The 19,064-nt window shown below is 40.2% G+C and overlaps 1 protein-coding gene across 1 annotated transcript in view; it reads right to left on the bottom strand.

Moving 5' to 3' along the window:
* Positions 1 to 1,096: 1,096 nt before the first annotated feature.
* Positions 1,097 to 19,064, bottom strand: part of mink1 (misshapen-like kinase 1) — a 36,146-nt gene continuing 18,178 nt past the window's right edge. The window contains exons 14-31 of the mRNA XM_073479750.1: positions 16,919 to 17,095; positions 16,647 to 16,817; positions 16,022 to 16,288; positions 15,683 to 15,762; positions 15,463 to 15,566; positions 15,271 to 15,362; positions 14,386 to 14,537; positions 14,105 to 14,222; positions 11,057 to 11,173; positions 10,678 to 10,789; positions 9,934 to 10,083; positions 9,096 to 9,239; positions 8,498 to 8,632; positions 8,263 to 8,363; positions 7,987 to 8,136; positions 7,742 to 7,901; positions 7,081 to 7,220; positions 1,097 to 6,986 (exon numbers count right to left, since the gene is read on the bottom strand). Coding sequence (XP_073335851.1) covers positions 6,903 to 6,986; positions 7,081 to 7,220; positions 7,742 to 7,901; positions 7,987 to 8,136; positions 8,263 to 8,363; positions 8,498 to 8,632; positions 9,096 to 9,239; positions 9,934 to 10,083; positions 10,678 to 10,789; positions 11,057 to 11,173; positions 14,105 to 14,222; positions 14,386 to 14,537; positions 15,271 to 15,362; positions 15,463 to 15,566; positions 15,683 to 15,762; positions 16,022 to 16,288; positions 16,647 to 16,817; positions 16,919 to 17,095 — 2,454 coding nt within the window. The 3' untranslated portion in view covers positions 1,097 to 6,902. The remainder of the gene's footprint in view (positions 6,987 to 7,080; positions 7,221 to 7,741; positions 7,902 to 7,986; positions 8,137 to 8,262; positions 8,364 to 8,497; positions 8,633 to 9,095; positions 9,240 to 9,933; positions 10,084 to 10,677; positions 10,790 to 11,056; positions 11,174 to 14,104; positions 14,223 to 14,385; positions 14,538 to 15,270; positions 15,363 to 15,462; positions 15,567 to 15,682; positions 15,763 to 16,021; positions 16,289 to 16,646; positions 16,818 to 16,918; positions 17,096 to 19,064) is intronic.

Raw genomic sequence — 19,064 nt, 5'->3', positions numbered from 1 at the left:
GTTAAAAGTTCAACATCACTAATGAAATGTTATTTTGAATTTATGAATCAGTAGTGATCTGTGTTTCTAGTGAGTAAGGAGAAAAGAAACACGTCCTCATTGTTCAGGTCAAAGCAATGTCATTTCATATATTTTTTTAACAGACTCACAGCTCAGCACATTTAAATTGTACCTAACATCAGTGTTTTTCGTTGTGTGTCTGGGTCCTCCCTGTCCTGCGTGTTTTAGATGTGACCCTGCTCCAACACACCTGATTCAAATGATCAGCTCGTCATCAAGCTCTGATGAACTGTGATAATGATGCATCAATCCCACTCATCTGCATCAGGTGTGTTGGAGCAGGGAAACATCTAACACATGAAGGGCAGGAGGCCCCCAAGGCACAGGATTGCAAAACACTGCCTCACATGAAGAGATGTACCTTTTGTGTTTCTGCCTTCAGCCACCAGGGGGTGCAGCTCAGCCGGCATCTCAGGTTCTCAAAATAAGGATGAGAGGATCATCCCAAAAGATTACCTTTTGGTGAATCCATTTATTGATGAAAATTTAATTGTGTTTCATGTGAAGTAACAGTTGTGACTTTTAAAGCAAAGTAGTGTCACATATGGAACATGGAACCAGTGACAGGGACAACCAGATTTTAGCACCATCATGTGGTTGAACACCATCTTATATTTAATGTGTTCATCACAAAATGTTTCATATTTAATACCCTGCATAGTCATGGTAAACCCATACAGGTGATTTTGATTAGGATTGTGTGGGCATGTAAACAATATATGATTGACATCTTCTTTTATCTTTGTTGCACCTTTTTAAAAGGCAGAACAAATACACCTTCATCAGTCGTCATATATTAGTACATGGAAGTCCAGTGACCTCACTTAATCCCAGTGGCTCAGCCCACCTTCAGCCTGAGCAAAGATATGATCAGAAAGAAAACCTGGGGGTTTTGTGCATGCCTTTTAAAAAGTATGGAGACAATTATTTTGGAGTGTCAAGCTTAGACCCCCAGTAACATCATGTTCAAGAAATGTAGTTAAATCGGTCATTTAATAGTACTTGTCAGAATACAAAGAAATGAAACAGACTGAACTGAGATCAACGTATTTTATTTTTCAAACAATTCTGTATTAAGACATGAATTCATTCAACACAATCTTTTGAAAGTTTAAAGTTTATCAGTCTATGAAATACAATCTGGAGTTAACCTCTCACAAGTAACACAGACGCGCGCACACACACTAAAACATTGCAAAGATGTTCACCGTCTTTAAAAAAAAAAAGGTTATTGAAAAAGAATAATAGATATTGTAGTTCCATCCAAAGATCCACGTCGCTTTAGAGCTCCCCAAGTTTGATCTGCCTCACTCCCAGCTATAGCTGCTAATCCATTCATACGTCAATGATTAGAAATGTAAGCTATGAGAGAGGAGTGCCTCGTCAGAATATCTATTATCTATATATCGATGGTTCAGAAAGGCAGTTTCTGGGATTTCTTTACAGCAGAACAAGAAGAAGCTTCCCCACAGGTGATCGTGTTAAACCAACAGAGAGAAGCAGTTATTTCTTGTGATTACAAATTAAAGTACAGAACGATTTCTGTAGCGAGCGACACAAAAACCTGCCGACATTCAGTCTGCCAAAGGCCACTGAAGAATCACCTCCTGCAAGTCCCGCTGAGAAGATTTGTTCAAATGCTTGTATTGCTTCTAAAAAAAACTAAACGTCATCATGTTACAGGACAGCTGTCTCTCAGGACGATGCTCTACACCCTCAGCAAGCCACCTGCGACTCAGTGGTGCGTCCTTTTGTCTGATAAACTTTGTGTTACTCGAGTTACATAAATTCAGCTATCGAATGTGTTCATGACACAAAGTTTCCCTCATGAGTTGTGAGGTTCAGGTCTTTAATGGCTCTTGGCAAAAAAAAAATGTAAAAAATGAAATAGCACTTGTACACCTTAAGGTGCTTTTAGAGAAATAACCACCCATAACTACTCTACTGTGATACAAAGAGCCCATTATCAGAGTATCTGCTGCATAAAATTAGACAACAAGCTTAATATTTGGAAGTGACCGATGATGACCTCAAACAGAAACTAGTGGCAGAGACTAATCACAAGGCTTTGAGATCAATATTTATTACATTAGTAAAATGAGTGTGTTCTTAAAATATGCCATTCAACTGTTAACACAAATCAGCCGATAAAGAGGATTAAATAATTCTGATGTCCTTCTATTTGTTCTATCATTTTTTTATAATGAACATCTGAATATCTCCTGTGTATTTTAGACATTTTATCTTCTTTAACTGCAAATGTAGTAGTCTGATGTGCCATATTAAGCCTGTGCAGCACAGCCGAGGTAGAAACACATTTAAGTATTCCAAGTAAATTTGATATTATGCAATTTATTATGCAAGTATGTGTGTTGAAGGAGAACTCCACCGATTTCTACAGTACTACTGTACTGTTCCCTGTTTGGGAAAGCCTTTTGTGGCTCCAGACAGAGCTACTTGAAGTCTGCCTCATGTGATGTCACTTAAGGCAGTGTCGTTAGGAGCTGATGACTACAAGCTTGGAAAAACCTTTGGAGGTGTGGACTTTACAAGACCACTGTAGGCCGTTTCTCATCTCTGCTAGAAGATTGGGGCTACAATAGCTGCTACTCGCATGACACAGCCAAAACTCTGAAGTCAGCAGTCAAATTGCATTGTGGGTAATGTAGGCGCCAGTTTTTTCTTTCAAACTATTTGAGAATCCGACCATGTTATACAAGTACAGTTCTAAATCGGTGGAGTTCCCCTTTACAGACTTTTATACCTGGTGACAAAAATGCATAAAACTTAAACTGTTACAGAAATTATAACCGACTATTTGTCTTCATATTCTGGAATTATCACTAATCGATCAACTCACTTTTCACTTTAATAATGTCATCTTTGATCAGAGCCCAACTTGATGTCTGGGGCTGATGCTAATACCGATATTAGGGAGTGAAAACTTCCGATATCAACATATGAGCTGATATGCACACATTTTTTGCAATTATCCCTTAAAATGTGGTTATCAAACATGTAACGTTATCAATACACTGAGATAATTAACTTCTCTAGTTAGTTTACAATTCTAAATAACCCCAGGCTTCTTTGTCTGCATTATAATTTCAAAAGAAGAAAAAAAAAAAATTCCTATCAGTGCAAATTGCACAACATATAGGCCAATACTGATATATCTGTGATAGACCAATATTGGCCCATAATATCGACCAACTGATATTATCGGTCGGGCTCTATTTTTGATACCAAAGCCAAGAGCCAATGACCTCACATCACCACTGCACCACCTGTCATCACCTGAGCATATTAACAGCCTGTCTAACCCCACATAGGCAATTTTCACCCGAGGCGAGATCAAACACCAATCTGTGAGTCACCACGTGTCTGAATCACAGCCGCAGTCGACTCTTCTTACAAGAAGACAGTCTGTCTACTTTACTGAAACGTTGCAGTAATGTTTGCACTGTCCACATACAGGCAGCTGTCTCAGCGGACGACTCGATTCACTATAACCTACTACTTGGACTGATTACCGAGTGAATGAGGAAAAAGAAACTCCATCTCTCTGTTACGCTCACTTATTACTTTGATCTCTCTGCCTTAAAATACATTGTGCTTTGATTAATAGAGCGGTACACGTTTTTATATAAATACAAATCTGTCTTATAGATGTACATTCACTTTTTATTTCTCAATATAGACTAATTTACATATTTTATAAAATAGGCTTCTCAGAATATGTCAAGCTAATTTCCTCACTACTAAGATCACACAATCAACATCGTTAAAGAAGAAGCGCTTACCTCATCTTTGCTGCAAGAACCTACATTTTCTGAGCAGACGTCACACACAAGATTTAATCTGTACTAAGTTTTCTCTACAAACACGTTTTATACGTATGGCTTTTCTCTATGCTGGCTCCCACTGTCAGTAGATCCTTAACATGTCACTCTGGATTAGTTGGACATGTATTAACTTCTTTGTTATTGCAACTTCCTAGATGAGATTATCGTCCGTTGATAATTTGTGGTTATTTATGTGGTGCCAAAAAAGCATTTCAAGTCCATCTACAGGGAATTCTGGATTTGACTTAAGTGCACTTAACTGGCACAGGACATAAATCATATGATCAGAATGAGGGAGCAAAATATAGTTGTGCCTCTTCTTTGTGAGATTTCAAGTAAGAGACGTGTGTGTGTGTTCGTGTATGTGTGTGTATATGTATATGTGTGTGTCTGTGGGTGTGTGTTTGTGTGTGTGTTTGTGTGTGTGTGTGTGTGGGGGGGGGGGGGCTCATAACCCATCCTCAGAACTTTCGCCTTCCCAACTCCAAGGCACTGCTTAAACTGTAAACATGGCAGATTGATAAAAAATGATGATTTGACCATAAAAAGCATGAGTGCCAGAGCTCCTGGTGGATTGTAACTGTGATGTCATGGCACATAACAGATATCTAAGCATAAAAACACATTCGCTAAAGGGGAGAAACAACTTTGATACAGTACTATATACTCTATTTCAATGGCTTACATGCACACCAAAAGGATCTGCTCGAGATCTATCTGTAAATGTATGTTTACTGATGTGAAAGTGCTTTCCATGCCCATTTACAGCTTTTTTTAATAATCTCACCATAAAATTAGCCATCTCTTTATATAATCTTTGATTAATCGCTCTCTGCCCTGACTATATATACTGCATTCTTAATAGCTTTCCTTTGAACTGTATAAAATATACCTCCTTCGCTCAAAAAGCATCTTTCAGCAGACTATCCCACTGATCACCAACCAAGATTCCTTTCAAAAATACAAAAGCTCATCATACTTGCAGTTTCACCAGAATACCACCGAGGCATTCTCTTAACATAAACATGTCAGCATTTATTTATAAACAGATGAACTAACTTCACACTGATATGAGTGAAGAAAAATCATGACTGTAAATATTAAAGTGCTGTGGCAGCATGTTGTTGTTGTAGCCAAGTGAATCATGTGTTGACCTACCCACTGCTGACAGAAGCTACTTCCTGGTAATGCTGCCTCATACTTCTACTATACTGCCTAGTGTATGAAGACGCACCTAAATTCCCCTAAGAAAGGGGGGAAAACCTACAAACTACTCAAACAACTCACAACAAAGACTGATGATCTATAGGAAATCCAAAGAAGCTAAAAAAAAGCAGTCAGTCAGCTGAATTTTGGATGTATACATTGAAAGGATCATTGGTTGGCGATCTGTAGGAAGAGTTCTCAAATCTCTTTTGTCCCCCTTTGGCCTTGACTAATACTCCCCATTGCAGAATAATGCTGTGAACTTTGGCAGAATGTATAGATACAAAATATATTAAGTCTCGTGTTTCCAGCCGTGTTCTCCAAAGTGCCTGATGAGATGGAGCCCTCTGTGGTATTGCAGAGTCACCCTACTGACTGTACATTAAAATCTTTCCACTGGCCCAAGACAAATATGAACTGTTCCACACTAAGAGCTGTTCTACTGTAATCCCCTGGACAAACACGTCTCACAGAAATATCCACACCAGCGAAATAGTCTAAGAACTGAAATATGATACAGTAGAATAGATCACTGTGGTAAGAGGGTGAAAGGCACCCTGAAAGTGATCCCCCTTAATCACTATAATCTCAGAGACACCCTACTTTCATGTTTTCCTAACGTCCCCATTTGTCATCACTACCAGCCAAAAACATGAACTCCCCTCTTCAAACAAAGACTCCACAAGAATAGCGTATATTGCAATATAATAGCAATATAATTACAGTAAAATTAAGGATAGCAGTAGGCTAATACCAATACAGAATCACTACATATAAATAACAAATTTTTGTATTCTGTAAATCTATGAAAACAAAGTTTAGATACAAGCCTGATGGTTTTCACTTGAACCATAGAAAAAAAGGCAAAGCAGAAGATTTCACAGTACTGATTATGTGTACTGCAAATGTATGAGACGTCTGATTGTTTTTTTTTCATTATTTATTCATTTTCAAAATTTATTTTGAAGCATTCACTTGCTGTGATTAAGAGTTGCAACATCATTTGCCATTCAGGTCAGGAAAAGTTGGCAAAAAGCAGGACTTCAGGTTACTGTCTAGATAACTAAAAATATTTAAACAAGCTACTTTGTCCTGACTTCAGTGTCCCTTTGTAATGTTTTTTTTGCACTAAATCCTTCCTTTAAGCCTCCCTGAAACAAAACAATAAGGGGCTCTTACAAGCCACTGCTGATGGACGTTCCAGCATTTCCTTATGTGACGTCCATGTGTCAGGTGGCAACACACTGAATGGAGGCTATATAAGAGGCCTGCAAATGATTCAGATCTAAGTGTAAGGTGCTACCTATTTACAGCTTCGTTTTCGACATACAGTATTGGTAAATAATGCCTTCTTCAAAACCTACTGTAGAACCATCACGGAATGTTTTTAACGTACTTCACAATTAGGAACTAAATAGTCACAACTGAACACAGGTCCACCAAGTAAAGTAAATCAAGACAAGGATATATACAGTACAAATTAAGAGATGGTATTAACATGTGAAGCTCATCAGTGATTTTTCATGATGATTCAGGGGAGAATGTTATCAGAGGGCCTCAGTAGAAACTGTATCTTAAGGAGTGCAGGCTGGAATGAATTTAGACATTGTGTTTGTGTTTGTGTATGTGTGTGTTTGTCTATAAGAGTTTGCGTGAGTGAGAGAGGGCTGGAGAGAAAGATAAGAGAGCTGTTCACATTTGTGTGCATGCGTTTTGTGAGAATTTCAGATGCACTTCGTTCTCCAAACCGTGCGGGGCTTCTTCCACACACTGACCACAGCAGCTGTTCCTTCACCAGTTCATGATGCAGTTTCTGTTCAAGGTCATGAAGTACACCTGGCTGCTGCCTCCGGACCGAACTGAGGCAAAGAACACCTGAGGAACAGCACGCACACCAAGGACATATGTGTCAGTAACATTTTTAAATCCACCTGCTATTACTGACCTGACTGTCCTGCATCTCTCTTACCTTGTCATTTCTCTCACAAAGGAACTTCAGCCTCTGAGCTCTTTTGTGCATGAAGACACCGTCCAGGTGGCCGGTCTCCACAGAACGGATCTCAATGGCCTTTTCTCCCCATCCCATGATCTGATTTGAGCAGATATGAGCTGCAAGGCAAAATAGTATTATTAATATTAGCATTAGGCAAGCTGATTACAGTCTATTAGAGATGCACCGACTGTGAGATTCAGGGCCGAAACCCATATTTATGAAACAATTTTACCTTTAGCCGATGCTGATACCAATGTTTTTTTTTGTTGTTGATTTCATTGTTTTTCTCTGTTTAACTGTTTAAACTCATTCAGGCCTTCATTACACCGTCAAATTTGCTTTTCCAAATGTATGAAACAACCTATATAAACCTAATAACCTAATATAAACCTTCCTTCACAGGAAAAGGGTAGCAATCTGTAGCAATCTGCCAGCACAAAATTGATGCGACATAAAAGATAAACATTGGAAACTGCTACCATTTAATGTCAGCCTTTTTTGCTGTTAGCAGCCAATAAGGCAAATATCGTCCGATACCAATGTTTGGCTGATAAATTGGTGCATCCCTACAGCTTCTACACATAACATATGTTGTATGTTTTATGTATTATTATCTGTTTTTGGATTAGACCCCCACCAACAGATGTGGGCATCTCGCCCCACTGCAGGACCACATCCTTGATAATACGTCCATAGGTGTTGACGTAGACACCCTCGTCCTCGTAGCACAACAGCATCTCCATGCCGTCTGAGCTGGGCAGGAACACAATTGCGTGCGGTGTCACGTGGCTCTGGATCTGTTTGATACAAAAACAGAAGGGATGAGCTCCCGTAGGCTTCACATCACACAAAACACTGCCATCTGACAGCTGCACAACTTACATGAACGGGGATATAAATGTCATAGTTGTTTCCAGAGTCCACGTCGATGGCATGGAAGCCAGCACAAGAGCCGTAGATGACCTTCAACCTCTGACCCTCCTCAACTGTCAGGTCGACAAGCACAGGCCTGTGTGGCAGGTCTGCAAAAGACTGGTTTCAAAGAAGGGGAGGGGGGTGCGAGCCGAAAGTGAGTGTGAGAAGATAATCGACTTGAATGCTCGTCTGGTTGACTGATCTTGCATAAGTAATCCAGCTCGCAGGAAAGGGGAGACTTACCTTGAAGGCCATGAATTTGTGATAAGGCTTAGGCGCCCAAGCATACACTTCCACCGCATTCTTCAAAGCAATCACCAGGAACTTTATCCTCTCATATTTCACTAGACAGAACAACCACAAGGCCATCTGACATCAGATACTTGTAATCAATAATTCAATGGGCCAGATGCATTTATGAGAGTTGATCTGACATGGAATAGACAGCGGCAATAAATAGCCATTATCTGTCACTCACCAACTTTGTAGTGCACACATCCCTCCATCTCCCCCACAGTGGTCCAGCCTTGCTTCTTCTCCACCTCAGGGTCATTGTGGAGGATCTTGTTCCTCAGCCAGGCCAGGTAGTAGACACGCACCTTGTTTTTCTTGCCTTAATAGACACAGTGGATGATCAATTACAAAGAAGATTCAGTTGAGTAATTATTTAAATACATCTAAACTGGTTTAGACCATCATTTATATGGTTCATCCTTAAATATGGCTTTAACCATAATAAATATATACAATACAGGATTTTCCTAAGAAAAAAACAATGTATATACTTTAAATTTTGTTATATGTAATATCTGATAATAGCATCCAATCATCATATGTGGTATTGCAATTGATATTTTGTACCATTTTTAGAGCTCAATTGGCTTGACACCCTGATGAAAAGGAGTAACTGAAGTCCAAAGTCAAAATGCGATGCAAAGTCCCTCTAAAGGCACAAGCATAATTTGGCATCTAGTGTTTGGCATCCCATTAAAGACAGTAGTCTTTTGCCAAAAGCAGAGACAGCTTTAACCAACTGTAGTAGTGAGAGCAGACTGGCAATGAGCAGCAGTAATGACCTGATATGGTGATGAGCAGGTTGAGGCCCTCTAGGACGTCCATCTGTTGGAACCTGCGAGAGTTGATGAGGGGGTAAACCTTGCCCTGACCACTGCGGTCCAGCAGCTTCAAACCGTTCTCTGTGCCCACCAACAGGTTCACACCTGGGGGCACACATATGCACAATTACATGTTTTTTTCATTTTGCATAAAATCAATGGAATTATCGCATTTCCTTGAGCCACAGCTACATATGTATGCTACATATGCATGTATACATGCTTTAATTTTCCAATATTATTTCCACATCAGAACTCTAACGCCATGACATTTCATTTTCTTTGGAGGAGAAATAAAAATATTACTTTAATGAACGTTAGTTGTAATTGTGTGATGTCACCCATTGACTCAAAATCGCTGTTTGGCACATGAAAACACAACTTTCAGATAACTGTTTTCCTCATTAACGATGCAAAGACACCTTGTGAGAAAAGACTGGAAGAGCAGCAATTGATTTGACAAAAATAGCTTTAATAATGAAAGCAGAGACACCATGTTCTCTCCTGAAGAGTTATTAATGTCACACACTAAGACTAATTGAAGGTACACCAGTGGCCTCAAATCTAATTTCCATGTGACAGGTTTTCAGTTTTGGTCATATTTGCAACCAGAGCCCTGCCGGAGCTGACATTTGTCAAAGACTAGGCTCTGACACAGCAGCAGGAATCTGACTGATTTCTCTGTACGCTTAGTTTTCAACCCGAGTCTGGCAACTCCAAACATAAATCATATTTTGAGTAATAAGTTAGTTTCAGGTATCTAATCTTGCTTGGTGTTAAGTATCGAATCTGTTCTCACCCCAGAGAGCAGCACACAGGATTTCAGAGTTGAACCTCTTCTTGTACTTGCGGATCTCAGGTGTGTCATTGGGAGGGCGTGTGTTGGTGGGATTGACATTCACCATGGATCCTTTCCTCACCTCCATCTTCAGCTGTTCAAACCTGGAGCCTACATAGAGAGGTAGCAATAGAAATGGCTTGAGTAGGAAGGAATGCAAAAAGTTGATGAAAGCACACACAAAAATGTAAACACTCGGTGCTGGACAGAAGCAAAGATAAAAAACATAAATACAGAGTCTGCACACTAAATAATGCTCCCATTAATATTTATTACATTCACGTGTGACGATTTGGGCTCAAGCCCTTCTTCAGATTCCAATACTGCCCAAAACTTCACAAGTGTAGGTAATAAATGTTCGTGGGAGCATTATCTAGTATGCAGACTTTGTTCTTATATTAATGACGAAGGAAAACACAACCAGGGCAACATATGGCATAAGTTTTGGAACTAGACACAAATCTCTCATTCATTATTTTTTAGTGGAAACTATGGTCGATTAACACATGAACTATATACAATTCATGTTGTTGTGTAAGAGAAAATGTTCTCTAATTCTTCAGCAAAAACTGCAGAATTTCATTTTTACGAAGTATTTCATTGTACAAGAAATAATGTCAAGGGTTAAGTTTCTGAATACTTTTGCAGTCAGATGTAGCTGCAGTTGCAGATGCTGCTGCAAGTCGGAAAAAGATTCTGACTCACCAGTGACGGACATGTTATCCCCTGTACTTCCTGGTGACTGGTACATGCCCAGATCCACAAAGGTCGTGAAGGAGGACTTGCCAGATGCTTTAACCAAACCTCTGGACTGATACTGGTGAAGCAGAGAGGGTGTATGAGTTGTACAGTGTAATTTAAGTCAACATCATATCTATGGAGTTTTCAGTTTGTCAGAAAAAATGTTAAATACTGATATTTTATCTGCTTATGTGGTATTTAGCAGTTCTAAAATCTGTGGTTTTTCTTATGGTGTTATAGTGCGCTGTTACTGGACTGTTCGGTTGGAAAGATGGCAGAAAGGGAACACATAAAAATAAACCAGGAATTCAGGACTGATATACTTAGCATCAGTAAAACTCACATCATAAACAGAGTCCTTCCCAGGGGAGGAGTGAGTGGCTGAATCAGTGGGGGAGTGGGAGGGCTGAACCACATCTGGCAAGTTAGTGTACCCATTATGGCTCCTCTTCTCTGGGGTCTTTCAGGTAAAAGACAAACAAACACACACACACACACACACACACAAACATGTATTACATAACGTCAATGACGTACTTGGATCTAGGCCAATCTGCTGCACCAATTACCAGGATATGACCTGCCACAGTAACCACAAGAAGTAAAGTGACAGTTTTGACCAAACTTGCTTTAAAAAGTCAAGCTCGTGTTGTTAAAGGATTAATTTGGGTGTTTTGAAGTAGGGTTGTACGAGGTATCCACAGTCGGTGTATCGAGACGCCCGCAGTTTGGAGAAGCAGACATGAGCACCGCTGTTGAATCTAGGCGATGTACTGCTGTTGATGGGGGCAGCAACAAAATGTGTTTTAGCCACCTTAAAAAAGGCCCACGTAAAAACAAATCAATATCAGGTTAAGTGTACGCTATATTTAGAATATATTCACCACTTTACCTTGCCATCAGACAGCCCTTTATGATGGGAACCTGAAGGCGTATCCATCTATTGTCTCTCCGAAGCCACCTGACTCATATGACATTTTACCTTGTAAAACACAGGAATTGCTGGTCTACCACTGCTTTAATCAGTTAGTTTGTGTTATTATTTCAATTTGGTGTTTTAAAGGGCTAGTTAAAATTTGACCAAAGTCGCATAATTACACAAACAAACAGACTCATTGAGGCAGCAGCAGACCTACAACTCCCATGTTCTGCAAGGGAAAATTAATGGTTTTGTCACAAAGTCTGGTGGCTTTGGAGAGAGCGATATAAGGGCTTAGTTTCCCATTGGAGAGGGCTGTCTGACGGCAAGCTAAAATGGTGAAAATATTCTAGATATAGCGTACACTTGATATTAAGATTTTAGGGCCTTTTTTAGGTGGCTAAATTTGGTTTTACTGCCGACCTCATGCACAGCAGTACATCCCTTAAATACTGAGAGAACCAGCTACTTTTGTCTAATGTCACTGATGCTTCACTGTTGATTTACACACAGCAGAATTTGGTCCTGCTTTCTGTCACCATTGTCTAAAGGACTCCCAAAAGTTATTTGACTTGTCCAGGCTCTAGCTGCTGCACACAAACTGATGTCAGTGGAAACTTTCCAGCCACATATCTTATAGCGAAAACTGAACAGGCAAAAGTTGGAATGTTTTGTTGCCAAATCAAAGAAAAAAAGGGGGAAAAAAATAGTACTGATAATCTGAAATATGGTTTTTACACTCACTGGTGCTCTCTGCTAAGATCTGTCTCCACAGCTTACAAAAGTCCAAATAAAAAACTTAAATAACAGCAAAAAGGTCACCATTTATTGTCAATTCTCAGTTTATAAATACTAATCATGTGACAAAAAAAATATTCATGTCAAATGTACCGTATATGCCCATAGTAAATGATGTTCTGAATCTCCTGAAGATAATTTACACCCTCTATTTTGTCTCAGTTAAAACCACATCTCAGGCTAACTTAGTGGTAGAGCTGAAGCGATTAACTGATCAGTTGTCAACTATTAAATTAACAACTATTTTGATAATCAAATAATTTGTTTGAGTATTTATTTAAGAAAAACAAAAAAGTCAAAATTATCTGATTCCAGTCCCTTAAATGTGAATATTTTCTTGTTTATTTACTTCTCTGTGACAGTCAACTGAATGTTTTTGGGTTGTGGACAAAGCAAGACATTTGAGGACCCTCATCTTGGGCTTTGGGAAACACTGATTGACATTTTTCACCATTTTCTGACATTTTGTAGACCAAAAAACTAACTGATTATGTGACAAAATAATCAGCAGATTAATCGACTATGAAAATAATCATTTGTTGCTGCACTACTCAGTGGTAAATGGCATGCATCTTATTTGTACAGTGCTATTACACATGCCCTCCTGAAGATAATATTAATGCTCCTATTAAGTGGGTGACATAAATGTAGGACTGCCACTGTTCTAATGTCATGCAGCTGAATGTGTGTGCTGTCAGTGGGACATGTTTGAAGACTTGCTTGAAAGACAGACGGCATATTTACTGTATGTGTGAAAGTAATCAAAATTCTTCTTCTTTGTATGTACTGTATAATCATGGCTGATAAATTAATAACTCCATATCTTTCTGATATTCCATAATGTAACTGTAACTAGCTTGGCACAAATATTTGACGCTTCTTGCATATTCAAAATACACACACACACACACACACACACTTGAAGGTGACACTTCCCACATTCAACTAATGATGAGCCACCTGCAAGATGCATGCCGTCTGTCACTGAATCATATTATTGTCTCTCCAAAATGTCAGACATTTATGCCAACCCAGCACAGGGTGGCTTCAGGCAGTTTACAAAATAAAAACAATATTCAGCTGCAGCATTACTGACACACACATTTACAGTGCAACTATGTACGACAAGCTTGCAAAAAGTTCTCATGGTCAACCTTGGGCCGAGTTCCTGTGATTTGCCCAGTCCTGTTTTCAGTCACACGGCCAAAATGGGAGGAAATACCAAACTCAGATCTTTATGTGAATGTTGCTTCAGCTATATTCTCACACAAAATGTCCCACTTTATTCTAAAATTATTAAAATTTCCAAAAACAGATTTGCAATACTGAACCTGTGGCTATTTAACATTGTGGTCTGTCAATGGCAAACTTGGTACTGAATTGTATGTCTGCCTCTCCTGTGGTTAATTTCTTCCTGTGCCTGTTGAACATTGGTGCAAAATGTTGAATCTGCTCTGTGGCTTTCAGTGGAGTGTTAGTGCAATCTGACATTGCTGTTGGAAATTGGCTCCACATAATGTCATGTCTTCCTCATTTGGTCATTTATGTGTGGAAATAACCAAAAAACAAAATGGACCCAGTGCCTAGTGTCTTTCTGCTCTCACATGTGTTGCGTTGATTTCCCCATCAAGTCACAATGCATTTTAAGCATCATTATGTATACAGATGACTCACCCTCTGCACCAGCATGGTCTGATCCCCATAGCCTCCAGCTTGCTCTGCCTCTCCTCCTTCGCCTTCATCTTCATGAACCACCATGGTGTTGACCGAGTCAGTGTCTGCATCCCTGTGGCTGAGATCAAAAGATGCAGAGACATCAAGGATGACATACAGTAGGACCTCAAGCATCATAATGGTGTTACAGGAAGGATAAGTATATTTAATTTAAATTAGAATTCGTATTTAAAAATACGTCTTTTCTTCCTGAATTGATAGTTTGTAGGTGTTAATGTTACCGATCTGTGGGGCTTTCTTCCTCCTCTGCTCCCTCGCCACTCTCGCTCTCCTCACTGCTCTCGCTGCTCTCCGAAGAGGAGGAGTAATCATTTGCCTTGACTGGGGGCCTTGGCTGCTCCTCAGCACGCTCTTTGGCAAAGAGGCCATGGTCCTACACACAAACACACCATCATTAACTTTAAGAATGAATTCCAAAAAAGTTTTAATCATCATCTAATCTACTTAAGAAAGTAGCCAAAAAGGCAAAAAATGTATGAAAAAGTAATTTTAAAAACAATCCAAACACAACTGAAGGCGAGGGATGGATGGGCTCAAAAACTGAATACTGTCAGAATTCAGAGCCTGCTGCCTGATGATTTTCTGGGATGATTTTGAGAAAACGCCTGTGTTGGGTGTAGGATGTCCACATTGTAACAGAACCAATGTAAACACATTCAAAATGATTTTATGTAAAGAGTGGAATTTCATTCAAAGACAGAGCATAATTAACCCAACAAATGTAAACGGAAAGTGTAGAGCATGCAATTCAGTCGAAAGTCATGCATAAGTCAAAGACGAAGACACATTGATACTAACCTCCCCTATAGCTCTCTTGTAACTCTGCATTTTTTGAGGTAAAGTCAACAAACAGGGATTTGAGAAGAGTAGAAACATGAAGGGAAACAGTAGTGGAGTACATATAATATAAAGAAAAGGTAACGTCGGGAGAAAACTTTCAGTCAGTAACAGGTGGGTTTGAGTACAGTAAGTTAGCGCTTTTCATTTTGTAACTTCTAATATCTGAGCAATATTATATATTGCATGCAGCCCTTGACCAATGTTAAGGCTAGTTGTATTTGTGAGAGACACAGCCAACATACTGTCTGTTTTAAAGAACCACTTACAGCAGGGCGCCCAGGGCGTGAGGACGTGCGAGACTCCCCTGGCTTATGACGACTATCATGGGATAGAATGGGTGATTCCATTTTGGAGGAACCTGCAAAAAGCAATATTGTAGAGTGTAGTTATAATTCTGAAATCAGACTTACTGCAACAGCAGTCTGCAGAGAAATAGCACTGGGGAGGCAGGGACTCACTGATGATGCGATGCCTCTCTAGAGAGCCAGTCTGGGGCAGATTGGATATGATGCTCATACTGTCTCCTCTCTCCCAGCGATCATTGCGGCTGAGATCTGGATTGCTGCCATGAGGATACATTGAGTAATTAGCCCAGGTTGTCATTAAAACCTACTGCCATTTAGGAGGCACTAATTTAAGGAAATATCTGATCGAATCATTCAGCTCTCTCTTTAATACCTGGCTCTTACTGGATGCCTTATGCCGGAGGTCAGGTTGGTGTTGAGAGCTGTGGCAATGGACGCTGTCCTCTGTGGAATCTAAAGACAGCAATGTATGTAATGTATTATAATAAATATTGTGTTTTTTGAACATTGAAGCATGAACATTTTCTGGTAGACACCCAAAATAAAAGTATGATCCTGTAAATGAGCGTAACATGGGACCTATAAAATGAGACCTCAATATCAGTTTACTAACTGTAGTTCAGCTATCTTTGTATCCGTGTGAAGATATGGGAGTACTGTTTAAAACACAAGTGCACTTACTGCCAATTCAAAACCAGTCACTAGATCTCACCTTGGGTGGGAGTTCCACATCTGGCAGGCGGATCCAGGGGCCGCGATCCTCTCTGATTTGGTGTGCCTGTGGTGCAGGGGTTTCAGAAGTAGGGTCTGAGTTTTGACGAACCAGCTCTCTAGAGTGGATGGGGCGGGGTGTGGGGGTAAGCGAGGGATCCTGGGTGGGGAAGGCGGACATGGTCTTAGTGGGCTGGTCACAGAGGGACTGGGAGCGAGGGACAGGGGCAGCGTAAGGCTTCAGTGGAACCAAGTGAGCCATCTGGAACTGCAGGGGACAGCAGCAGCACACCAGGAGGGAGGAGCAGCCGAGCAGAAGGAAGAAGGTGCAAGACAGTTGGAGGAGCAGGCCAAAGTGGAGAAGAATGCAAGGTTGTTTTTGTATTCCAAGGTGATGTTTGTGGGGGTTTTTTTTTTTCATTTTTAAGCAGTTTCAAAGGGGAGGAGAGGGAAAGGAGACACAGTAGGAGGACAGAGAAGAAAAAGAAGGTGTGAATAAGGTAGCATAGACAATAAAGGGTAAAGCAGCTTAAGAATTGGGGGAAAAAGGCACAAGCTGTTGTGTCTTCTCTCCTATATTTAGGAGGTTTTAATAAACAGAATTTTAAACGCTTATTAACACCCACCTTGCCCTGCCCTCCTTGGGGTTCAACAGGCCTCTGCATCGGTGGGGTCTGAGCAGACTGGACCACTCCTGATTGGCTGATTGAGTCAGAGCGTGACTGGATGGCAGTGTCAGAGACAGTGGTGCAGATCTTGGGTGAGCCCTGTCTGTTGAGCTTACTTCGCTCCTCCACCTGAAATAAGGACGACAGTGAAAGAGTGTTTACTCTGTAGGCTGGTGCACAGAGGTTTCATTGTGGTGTGTGTGTGCTTCAAATGCAGGCAGCATCGTTACCTCACGGGCCCAAGTTGGTTTGTTGTTGGGCTCCAGGTTTTTGTTATAGTGGTAGAGCTGGGGCTTCTTTTCTTGCTGCTGTTGCTGCAGAGACACCAGGTAGGCATGCTCCTGCTGCAGCTGCCTCTGCAGCCGCTCTGACTGACGTTGTTCCTCCAGCTGCTTCCGCTTATATTCCTGAGAAAAAGCAAGACACTGCTGTGAAGACTGGAGAACAGGCAGGTCAGGCTGGTCATAAATGAACCATTACATCTGCAAAACAGCAAGTCTGCATTCAGTGAAAATCGAGGCAGAGGTTTACATAATTAGCTGACCTAATACTTCATCCACTGAGATAATTACTGTTTTGGGCAGAGCTTATCATCTCTAGTGTACTCCTATTTTTAGTGCAGCGGCCAATTACCAACCCACATGAAAGAATATTGATCTACCATATTGTGCTGTATATTAAACAGTGTAAAAGTGAGTCCGTTGACATATAGACTTGTTTCATTGTTAGTTGTAGGCACACTGCTTTTGTAAGGAACAAGAAATTTGATAAAAATGAAAATAGCTTCAACCATGAGTCCCTAACATGTAGACTCATTTCACATTGTTTTTTCTAACAGCAGAGATTGGTTTTACAGAAAGTGGAATACTTGTTGTCATTTGCTCTTCTTCTTCACTGCTTAGATTGCAAATCACTGTGGGCCACAAAGCAAGCACTAGATTTCAAAGTCAATCTTCATTTTGATGCTCACATATGGCCCACATGGTCTGGGTAGAGAGTAAAAGCAAACAACTGTGGATACAGACAACCAAAATATGTTTTTGTTTTTTATAAAAAAGGATCTTTTTCGAGAAACCACTGTGGTGTTCCTCCACAGTGAGAGAGCACTGTCTGGCACCTAGTGAGGATACCTCAACCAGGTGCTTCCCTGTGTAGGAGGAGACTTAAGACTTGACCGAGGACACAATTGACGGATTACAGTACAGTATATCTCTCAGAGGGACAGTGAATAAGCTCCTGTGGAAGAAGAGATAAAAGCTTGCTGCCCTGCTGTACAACATGGATATATTCAATTTCAAGGAACGTTTCAGAGACAGGCTAGTGATTGTATTAACTATTTTCATGTACAAATAAATAAATCAAAACAAAGGCCCAAATTATCCTTTTTTATTGATAGATTATGGCCATACAGTAGCTTCATTGTCTTGAAATGTACTTATTGCCTTGAATTTAGATTTAAACCAACTTCTATCAGCGATGAATTGTGTGCGACTTCACACTTCCTGCAGTTGCCCATCAAAGCTATCCAGCAGTTCCTTTTTCATCATGCCTTTTGTTATATGTCCTAAGATTTTCACAGGTGGTTGAGTTCAATTTTATTCACATTTTGCTTCTCACCCTCTACATAACATCTAATGAAAGGCACTACAAGAAAGATTTTATTGTGAACCAGCTGCTGGAAGTGTTGAGTTTGCATGAAAATATTTGATTGAAACAACAAGATTCATTATTACAGTTAGACACATTCGACAAATCAAAAGAATCATTTGGGGGTGTTGTGACTGTCAAAAAATGTATTCCTGTTGTAATGACTGTATATGGGAAATAGTTTTCATCCATTTTCACAAGACCCTGCAATACCAACCTAGGCCACAATGCCAACATTTTCTCATCTTGGAGAGTTTGCTGCACATTTAATCTCTGCCAATTGCCCCTTGAGCATGGCACTGAACCCCATAGACAACTCCAGGGATACTGCCTTGTGAGTGTGCTCTGGTCTTAATGAAGATATGCATATACACAGAGATTATGTGTATGTGTTACCTACCTGTAGAAAGGATATGTGAAAAACTATTGGAACTGTCACATGTATACAGTAGTGAGGATTTAGCTCTTTCTCCCCACAGATAAACAGGAACAAAAAGCTAATGCTATGGCTCAATTCTAATGATAGCAACTTCTATGCTCCACAGGAGCTAGCTCAAACATAGATGACTGGAGTGTGTAAATTCTTCTGAAGTCAGCCCAAAACTGCCCCCAAAATCTAGGTCAGTGCATGCCTTTTCAAGATATGCAATATTGTGGGATATGCACCCACACTCTGCAAATTGTAGAACATATCTACATCAAGAGGCTGCACATCTACAACCTGATTCT

The sequence above is a fragment of the Pagrus major genome, chromosome 13 (genome assembly GCF_040436345.1).
Source record: "Pagrus major chromosome 13, Pma_NU_1.0".
NCBI lineage: Eukaryota > Metazoa > Chordata > Actinopteri > Spariformes > Sparidae > Pagrus > Pagrus major.
This window is presented reverse-complemented; position numbering and strand designations above follow the sequence as displayed.